This window comes from Xenopus laevis, chromosome 9_10S, assembly GCF_017654675.1.
Source record: "Xenopus laevis strain J_2021 chromosome 9_10S, Xenopus_laevis_v10.1, whole genome shotgun sequence".
Taxonomy (NCBI): Eukaryota; Metazoa; Chordata; class Amphibia; order Anura; family Pipidae; genus Xenopus; species Xenopus laevis.
The window spans coordinates 32828669-32839449 of record NC_054388.1 but is presented as its reverse complement, the minus strand read 5'-3'; the positions used below and the strand labels follow the sequence as shown (position 1 = coordinate 32839449).

Here is a 10781-nt window from a genome sequence, read left to right as displayed (position 1 = left end):
TTCATGAAACAATTTGCAGGTCGGGAAATGTCTTGCCCCAAATCCATGTCTGGGGAATAAATTTGTACATCACTACTGACCACCAACAGATAATGTCTGGGCACTTTGTATCCCACATTTAAATGGCAAAAATTTTTATTCATCAGTTATACTGAAACACAAATTATAACAAATGGCTTCCTGTGACTAGTAAGTCCTGTCTGCTGTGGGGATCATAAATATAATTACTGTATGCGAGAAAACCCAATAGACAGGATGTGGGCATGTTGGGGGTTTTTACCTCCCCCATCTTATCAGTTGAGAGGTGAGTTGTGGGGGCAGTTGCGGAGAACTGGCATAATAGAATACGGGGGGCGGCCGGGGAGGAAGCAGCCTGGGAGAAGTCAGAGGAGCCATGTGATAGGGGGTGTGCAGAAGTGGGTCAGACTGGAATGAGGGGAGCAGGAGCCAACAGATGACCAACAAAACTATGATGGGTCTGGTGATAACAATGTAGACTTATATCATAATTTGTAACTGTAAATACTATAAATATTGTTTTAGTGCAATTGTAATTGTTTAGTTTAACAAACAATCCATTGACAAACTCAAACCATAAGACTGTCCCCTCATTTTATAGTTTAAAATCTCCTCCAACCTTCTAGACATCTTCTCCCCCAAACAGCTGCACCATCATGAGAGATGTCCCTGTCAGTCTTAGACCCTTTGTCAGAAGTTGTAACTTGCATAGCATTCTCCATTTAGCCAGCACTCATCTGAATGCCTATATCACAGTAGCTGCCGGCTTGAATCACAGTCTGCCTCTATTGCGCCCCCCTAGTTCCAGCTTTGCTCCACAGAGACCCGTGGCCATTGCTAAAACCTGTATACATCTACCAAACAATTCATGTGCTGAGGAGCTTTACTGTTACAACCTGTTACTAGTGACATTAAACTTTTTTTTTTTAAATAATAAATACACATTGTGGACCCCTTCACAAATAATATTGCATGTGTTCCTATCAGCACCTTAATAGCAACAATAATAGTTAAAAGGCCACCTTGCTGGCTATTAACTTCTATGGTATAGGATAAAAAATGTTGTTCTTGGGACCCAGAACATTTACAATACAGTTCTACAGTTGACTTACAGATGGCAAGTGTGGTGTACCGGAGTATAAAGTGATTTGGTGGCATAAACAGTATTTATTAATAATGCAAACTGGTTTCTTTTATTATGGCCAGTGGAGAGCTCCCTTCGTCTCCGCTACAGGGGAGAGTAGGTACACTATAAATTGGCGTGTCACCACAACGGTCTGGATAGACTGGGCTGTAATACTCCTCCGTGATCTACAATCACACACATGGATATGATTGAACGGTGTATTTGTAGAACACTGTAACTTGCAGCTATGTGTATCTCTTCACTGTCTCTCTTAGCTGGGCGCTGTTTATAGTCACACAAATGATCATTAAGTGATTCCAACGAATAATCATCCAGTGCATACAAACTTCAGAATAAGTGTTCACAACACCCCTGAGGTAGCATTGCCTGCCTTTAGTGCACAACCCCTACTGAAGGTGAATCTGACAGGGGTCCCATGTTCCAAGGATCTTGCTTTTCCTGAGCATATTTGCTAATAGGCTGGCGGCCGTGTCACTGCAGGGTACTAAGCCTCCTGGTCTCCTCCTCAGAGCCTCTGGCTGCTCACTAAATAACTCCCGATCCTGTCTTTTATTACTAGGTGACTATAACAGAACTTCCCTTGCATTTACTTCACCTATTCTGGAACCTTCCTTCCGCCCAGGTCCTATGGAGCACCATTGTACTTTCTCCATCAAGTGTGCAGCCCAAAGAGACTGAGCACATGGGCCTTTCCCCTTTTAGAAAATAGAATAGTGACATCTACTGGCCAGTCACTGAACTGCCAGCATAATACTTTTGCTTTTAGATCTGAGGCCCCAATCTAGCTGACTAAGTTATGCCCAAGGGACCAAAGGACCTAAAAGTTAGCAAAACCTTTAAGCTCCTTCAAATAAAAAAGGAATTAAGGTGAAAGTTGAAAAAATGATTTTGTCTCTTTATAGGTCCCTGGTAAGGCCTAACCTAGAGTATGCAGTGCAGGCATGGGCTCCAGTCCTTAAGAAGAATATTAATGAGCAGGAGAGAGTGCAGAGAAGTGCAATTAAACAGATAGAGGCAGTGTCGGACTGGGCGAGAAACCGGGAAAAAACCTGGTGGGCCCCGGGCTCTTGTGGGCCCCGCCAGCCCAGATCCGCTTCTTAGTGGCGCGACCCCCCCCCCTTTGTCGGGGGTCGTGGTGAAATAAGAATTTTGTGCACGCATAGGCACTAACGTCAAGCTGAAATCATAGTTACAAACCCGGCACGTATGGACAAACACGCCGTGTCGCAAGGGGGACCGTTAGGCAGTAGCGCCGGTGGGCCCCAAGCACCCCAGTCAGACCCTGGATGGAGGATTTAAACTATAATGGGAAGACTGTCAAGGCTGGTGTTGTTTTCTCTGGAGAAAAGGTGTTTCCAAGGTGACATTACATACCTCCCAACTTTTTTAAAATAGAAAGAGGGACAAAAAGATTTGAAAATGTTTTGATCACGCCCATTTTTGTGGCCACCCCCTAATTCCCATGTTCATTTTACAAAATTTGAACACATTTCTGTGGTTTTTATGTGTTATTACAGATTTGCTAATGAAGGTGTATTGCCCTTTAAGCTGCAAGTCACAGTTTCCCCAAGAGACCTGCTTATCTTAAATTGTTTCCTTGCTTATCTTAAATTGTTACAAAAGCATCTAAGTGCACCTGCCACGTATTCTGGGCTCTCTGCCAAAAGCAATTTAGGTTTTAGAAACATTGTATCTTTTTCTGGCTGTTCAGAAGATCAAAGAGAAAGTAGGGACATTTCAGTAACAATCCAGGACTGCGGGTTGAACTGTCGAAATCGGGACTGTAAAGCGAAAAACGGGACTGCTGGGAGATATGTGATTACAATTTACAAGTACATTAGAGGATATTCTAGACAGATGGGGGGGAGGTTCCCATAAAAAAGATCAATGCACCAGAGGCCACCCCTTTAGACTTTCATTTTAAAGCAACATACAGTAGGTGTTTCCTTATGGTGAGGGCACTGAGGCTTTGAAATGTCCTGCTGGGTGATGTTATGATGGATTAGATGATTTATTGTAGAAGCATACTGTAATTTCAAAAGCTATTGTGATCTTAAAGGGATAATGTCATGGGAAAACATGTTTTTTTTTTTCAAAACATATCAGTTAATAGTGCTGCTCCAGCACTGAAATCCATTTTTTAAAAGAGCAAACAGATGTTTTTTATATTTAATTTTAAAATCTGACATGGGGCTAGACATATTATCAGTTTCCCAGCTACCCCCAGTCATGTGACTTGTGCTCTGATAAACTTCAGTCACTTTTTACTGCTGTACTGCAATTTGGATTGATATCACCCCCTTCCTTTCCCCTCCCAGCAGCTAAACAACAGAACAATGGGAAGGTAACAAGAGAGCAGCTCCCCTAACACAAGTCCCACTGGGACTGATTCAAATAAATAATTATGAAGGAGAAATAACAGGCTGCCAGAAAGTAGTTACATCCTAAAGTGCAGGCATAAGTCACATGACATGGGGCAGCTGGGAAACTGACAATTAGTGATGGGCGAATTTGACCTGTTTCGTTTCGCCAAAAATTCGCTGTCACCAACGCCCATTAAAGTCTATTTTTTTTTTTTTGACGCACGGCGCCAAGTCTATGGGTGTCATTTTTGCGGCAAAACAAGGCGAAAAAATTCGCCCATCCCTACTAACAATATGTCTAGCCCCATGTCAGATTTCAAAATTGAATATAAAAAAAAATCTGTTTGCTCTTTTGAGAAATTGCATTTCAGTGCAGATGTCTGCTGGAATAGAACTATTAAATGATGTGTTTAAAAAAAAAAATCATGTTTTCCCATGACAGTATCCCTTTAAGATCTACAGCTAGTTTAATATTGGTATTGGTTGGTATACATAGTTTATATATATGTGAGATAATAGAGGGGTCTGTATAGGTATGTGCATATATGTGCACTGGGGTTCATTTGGAGAGGTTGAATATGACAGACTTTGATCTTTTGTCAACCCAACTTAACTATGTTAACTGTCTACAATAGAAACCCTGGACTAGAGGATTCATGTCATTTGCTCTGCAGCCCTTTCAGATCGAAATAAGTAGATAGGAAGGAAGCAGACACTGACAAAATAATTTCATGCAAATGTTAAGAGAGTTTATTATATTTTAAAAGTTTGCTTGTTATATTTATTCAATATTACAAACTTTTTTAAGGCACTAACAAAACACAAGACAAGTCATTACATACCATAGATACATGTATAGGTTAGATTATATCGCAAAAAAGAATTCAAGGGGCTCAAGCACTAACCCCTATATGTAATAAATAGGGGCAAGGTAATAAGTCATTAACAGATAATAATTAACATTAACAGATAATAATAAACATTATTCCTCTGTCCCTTGCACAAATTTATTAACGCTTTTGAAATCTGAAAGTATTTAGCAACTCCATCCGCCTGTTGATTTATGTTGGCTGCAGTAATATTCATCTTATCTATTTGCCCACACCAACCCATTCAGTCTCAGGACTACTGTGTTCAATGAAGGCTTATTCAATATTATGGGGCATATTTATCAAGGGTCGAAGTGAAAATTCGAATTTTAAAAAAATTAGAAAATCCAAATATCAAAATTTATCATGTACTTAAAAAATTCAACTTCGACCATTCACCATCTATTCGGAGTCAATTGGTGGACTTTGAAAAATACTGTAATTTTTATTCGAATTTCGAAGTTTTTCGAAGTTTTTTTTTATTTGAAATTCAACCCTAAAAAAATCTGCCCCTAAGTATTCATTGCTTGAGACAGAAAACCCTTCAGTAATTATTATGTTTAAATGCATAAAGGGTATAGCTGGAAGCAATATTCATAGCAGTATAGATGACCTTAAGGAGATCTTAACAAATTTGTAATTTCCATATTTTTTTTGCAAGGTTTGGGAGAATGCTGGGCCCCAGAATCCACTTTAGATGATGGTCAAATATAACAGTTTCCTTACTATACTGCACAAGGGAATTACTATTACACTGTGCCCCCCAGACACAGTTTTTTGTTGACTGGCACCATTGCACAAGGGAATGAGTACAAGGGGAGGACATAACAATAGGTATGATTTTTAAGAGAACAGTATATGTCTGCAGAAGTTTAGCTAGTGAATTGAATCAAAGGCAATATATCATCCAGAGCTTTGGGTACCACTTAAAAAAGACAGTCGTGTGCTCATAAAATCAGAAAGAGCTTTCCTAGCCTGTGTGCCAACCAGTACATATATGATGGGGTTTATGCAGCTGTTACTAAAGGCTATGCTGGACACAAGTGGCATCACCCAGTACATTCTATAGATCAGTATTAAATTCTCACTATAAAGAGCAGCTAGCAAAATAATCTGAGCTGTGATCAGTGGGGTCCATGTTAAGAAAAAGAACAGGACTATCATAATTATAATTCTATATAGTCTGGGGCTCTTCACAGACTGAGATTTCCCCCCTTGCTGAGCAATGATTAGATTGGAAACCAGAATGACGGCCAATGGGATAAAGTAACCAAGAACTAGACACGGGATAACAATGCAGCCTGTTGAAAATGCCGTGTCCCTGAGCTCCCTGAGGTCAACGGTACAAGATGTTGTTGTAGCATTCTTAATATTCTCAAAAGTATATGTAGCACTTGAAGTATTTATAGAATATATTTTTGTCATTGGAATTACAATACTGAGTACTGGCATGGTATGGTTGGTTTCACTGCTATGTACCACTCCACTATTATTGTAGCTGTGCTCTTTTGATACATGGTAGTATTCCAGGCTGTAATTTACATCTCTTTTATGAATATTGTGAGCAGCATAGGAAGGTTTAGCAATGACTATTCTGCAATGCATTTTGTCACCGTACTGAATCTCATCACTTAATAGTAACACTGGAAGACTGACCAGAGCTGTTAGTATCCAAATAGCAGCGCAGATCCAGCAACAAAACCTTACAGAGAAATTCTTATGGTGCCATATTGGTTTGGCCACTGATAAGACACGGTCAATAGTCAGAGCCGTGATGATGAAAACACTTACATACATATTACACGTGGAAGCATAATTAGAGATTTTACATAAATATGATCCAAACTGCCAGTTCTCTGTGAAAATATAATGAGCATAAATCCCAAGAAGGAGGGAAAAGGAAAAATCAGCCACAGCCAAATTTAGAAACCAGATTTGACTATTTTTTCTCTTCATGATGAATCCGGTAACAGCGATGACGACAGCATTGCCCACTAATCCTAGGATGCAGGAAAGTGTAATCAACACGAAAGATGTATAACGAACTGCTTCTAAGACTTCAGGTGAGTAAGGACTGTAATTACAAACCTCTTCTGGGACTTCCATCACTTCCATTACTTCCATTGGGTCTTCCATCACTTCCACCTTGTATTCTAATACTTCTATTAATATCATCTCTGTTACGTTCATCACCTCCATTATCAGAACCTGAATCAGATCAGAAATGAGTGGTGAGTGAGACCCAGTAACCAGCACTGGGTTAAATTCCATTTGTTATACAATATGTATTCAGAATTTATCTGTAAACCACAAGGATATCAATCAACTATATAAAGCAACACCTTCATGGGAAGTGTTCAGCATTCATTAAACCAAAAGTATTATCCCTACAGTAACAAACAGATGAATTAAACTTTATCTGAAATGTTATCTGAAAAGGGGGCTCCCTAATATAAATTGTACATTATCCTCCATGTACAGTCTGCTTTTAAAGGGGCGATTCACCTTTAAGTTAACTTTAAGCATGTTATTGAATGGCCAACTCTAAGAAACAATCGCTCTTCATTATTTTTTTGTTTTTTTAATTATTTGCCGTCTTATTTTGACTCTTAGAAACTTTTAAAATGGGGGTCATTGAACCTGGAAGCCAAAAATCAATTGTTCTGGGAAGTTATTTTTTATTGTCTATTTTCATAATTTATTTTTCTTTTCAGGCCCTTCCCTATTTATATAACAGTCTTTCATTTAACCACACCCTGGTAATTTGAATCATAGCAACCAGATAACTGCTGAAATTGCTGAAAACTGGAGAGTTGCTGAGCAACAAGTAAAAAAATAAAAAAAACACAAATTGCTGATTACTTTAGAATATTCCTCTCTTCATCATACTAAATACTATTTTTTTATTATAAATGATTTAAATGACATATAATATATATATATATATATATATATATATATATATATATATATATATATATATATATATATATATATATATATATATATATATATAGAGCTATACACTAGTTATATAGTTAAATTGGGTTGGAAAAAAAAAGTTCAACACCTCCAAATGAAACCCAGCATCCATACACACACACTGACCCCTCCATACATTCACATAAGCTATACATACCCATATCTATATTAACTATAGATTTTAGTATCACAATAGCCTTATTGTATAGATATTATGTCTGTCCAAGAAATCATCCAAGCCATTGTTAAAGGCATTAACTGAATCAGCCATCACAACATCACCCGGCAGTGCATTCCACAACCTCACTGTCCTGACTGTGAAGAACCCCCTACGTTGCTTCAAATGAAATTTCTTTTCTTCTAGTCTAAAGGGGTGGCCTCTGGTACGGTGATCCACTTTATGGGTAAAATGTCCCCTGCTATTTGTCTATAATGTCCTCTAATGTCCTTGAAAACAACCACACCCTTGACAGTCTACCCTCATAATTTAAGTCTTCCGTCCCTCTAACCAGTTTAGTGGCACATCTCTGCACTCTCTCTCCAGCTTATTTATATCAATGGAGAACGAAAGGCAAATTAGAATTGAGGGTGCTAAAAGTTAGGCACCCCAAGTGATTATATTTACTTACCTGATACCCCTGGTGCACATAAAAACAAACAGCAACAATCAACTTCCACACCCATACAATGTCATGAACTATACATACAGTATGCACATATCCATCTCATAGGTTCTACTGTGTGCTCTCCCCTCTCTTTGGCTTTTCGGATTTCCTCATTATTCTACGTGTTCTCTGCTTTTTATTTATTTTTTGCTGTTTGTCTGATTTCTAGAACGGCATTCTGCATGTACTAATTGTTGGAACAGTGTTTTCTCGCATTAACGTTAGTATTTATTCCCTCTTAATAATCTTTTATGATCTAGCACTTTTACTTGTGCAAAGCCAGACTCACATTCCCAAAAACATGAATAACCCTTTATTCTTCGTGTTTCATGCAGCATGGACTGAAAAAGTGACTCCAAGCAGTGACACAATCTACTCATCCAGTGTTCAATGGCTACAGATAATAATAGCACTACCAAAAAGAAATGAAATAGCTGTGCCTAATGAGAGATGTCCATAGCTATCTTATGTCACTATTTCATGAGATATTCCTTGGCATCAATTAAATGCTGCATTCATGTTCTCTAAGATACATAACGATGAGTCAATCAATTTGCCTTCATTTATCATTTTTCCTAGTAAAAATCAGTACAGAACCTGAGCACTGTCTGAAATGGCCAAACTTTTAGCTTTTATTTCTTTTGTATTAATAGGGGCATATTTATCAAGGGCCGAATTTTGAATTGAAAAAACGTCGAAATTCGATTTCAAAAAGACCAACTGAAATGAAGTCAAAGGTTTTTTTTGGGTCGAATAGGTCCGTTTTCGATCGAATAGGTCCGTATTCGGTCGAATTCGAATCGTACGAATCAAATTAAAAGTGCCTTCGATCGAATTCGATTCAAAGTTTTCCCACCAAAAAATTTTTTTTTCAAAGTCCTCCAATTGACTCCAAGTAGGTTTTAGGTGGTCCCCCATAGGGTAAAATGGCAATTTGGTAGGTTTAAGATGGCAAATGGTTGAAGTCGAACTTTTAAAGAGACAGTACATGAAAAATTTTGATATTTGAATTTTTACATTTTTTTCAAATTCGAATCGGATTTGGACTATTCCCGATTTGAAGTACACAAAAAATATCTGGAATTCGAATTTTTTTCATTCGAAAATTCACCTCCACCTTTTGCTAAATCTACCCCTAAATGTCATGTCCCTGGCACTTTTCTGCTTTATCATTAAAGTGGAGGTAAGAAAGAGAAACAAGGAAAGACAAAATGAAGTGAAAATGCTTGTTATGCTAATAAATAGTGTGTAAGTCCACCAGTATTCAGACTGCACTAATCAGATTCTGTTGACCCACTTTTGCAGTACAAGTTACTCACAAGCTTTATAGTAACCTGCATGTAAGATCTGGTTCGTTGTAAAAACATCCTCTTACCTTGTAGAAGTTACTGTAGATTCCTGGGTTTCTCTGTCTCAAAGTCAGAAGTCATGTATTTCAGTATCCGTGTCTCATCTATCAGCTTTCCTGTAGCTTCTAAATGACACTTATTCCACTAAGCTTCTAGCACAGCCCATCACTAATGGAGTCAATATTTTATTTATGCTTGTAAATAACTTCTTTCATAACAGAAATGAATTTATTTGAGATTCTCCTTACTATCAGACAAATCAGCATACCAGATTGAAAAAAAACCATTATTTTAACTATAATTAATACAGTATATATTATTTGATTAATAAAGCTGGACATGCATGTAATGCTTCTGTCATTTTGCAAGGTCACCAAACAAGTTCATATCTCACCTGGTCCAATGATAGATCCCAATGAGGGCCTATACAGACCTGATGGGCAAGGGCTACATCACTGAGTTGATAAACAACTCATTCATTAGGGATTTTTTAACATGCCTGATACAGTATCTGGAAACTTTCAGCCATATATCAGTATTAATGGAGAAGGAAAGGTTAACACAAAGTAACTTTATCAGAAAGGTCTATATAAATACACCAGTAAACCCTCGAAATAATGCTGCTCAGAGTTGTCTGTCAAAAGAAACACAGTATTTCTTTCTTCTATTGTTTATACATGGGCTTCTGTTTCAGACTTCCTATTTTCATCTTAAACCTTCAGGGCAGGGCTTGAGCATGCTCAGTTTACTCCTCTCCCCCTCCATCCTCTCCTCCCTGCTATAATCTGAACTCAGAGCTATGCGTAAACAGGGAGAGACTCAGGCAGGAAGTGATGTCAAAGTAAGCTAATATGGCAGCTGCTATCCTAAACAAACAGAGACAGTGTCTAGAGTTGTTTATGGAAAAGCATTCTAATGAATAAAAAATAATAAAAATGGCATTCTAGATTGCACTGTTGTGTCTAATCTATTGGCAATAAACTCCTTTGGTATTAGGTTCCTTCTCCTTTTTTTAAGAAGCTCTCAGTTTGTCCCCATAAATAAGCAAGTTAGCCATTGACTGGTGTTGGGTCAACATTTCAAATAAAAACACTTTGATTAGAAAATAACTGTGGTCCTTTAATCAGGGTTTCCTGTTCAGTTCAATATAAAAATGAAATAAGGGTTACTCCTAGGCAGTGATTTAAGTTGAATGAATGTTTTTTCCCCGCTTAACATTGTAGAAAATGGTCATAGGGAAAGAATTGTAAATAAGTAGGAGAGGGATTAAAGCCTGCCACAAATTCATAAGTATTTCTAAGCAAACAGGGGGTACAATCATCTCTGGGATTGGCTCTATCACAAGTAATTTGTCCCAATACATAGATTTTTCCTTGAAAATATATGTG

At 37.9% G+C, this 10781-nt stretch overlaps 1 protein-coding gene across 1 annotated transcript; it reads right to left on the bottom strand.

Annotated features, from left to right (window-relative positions):
- Nucleotides 1-5083: 5083 nt before the first annotated feature.
- LOC121399176 (chemokine-like receptor 1) lies at nt 5084-6521 on the bottom strand. The gene has a single exon (XM_041579133.1). It carries the CDS (start codon nt 6519-6521, stop codon nt 5301-5303), a length of 1221 nt encoding a protein of 406 aa, XP_041435067.1. The 3' UTR covers nt 5084-5300.
- Nucleotides 6522-10781: the final 4260 nt, after the last annotated feature.

Coding starts and splice junctions, on each gene's coding strand:
- LOC121399176 (XM_041579133.1), bottom strand. CDS start 6,521: ATGGAAGTAATGGAAGTGATGGAAGTCCCAGAAGAGGTTTGTAATTAC.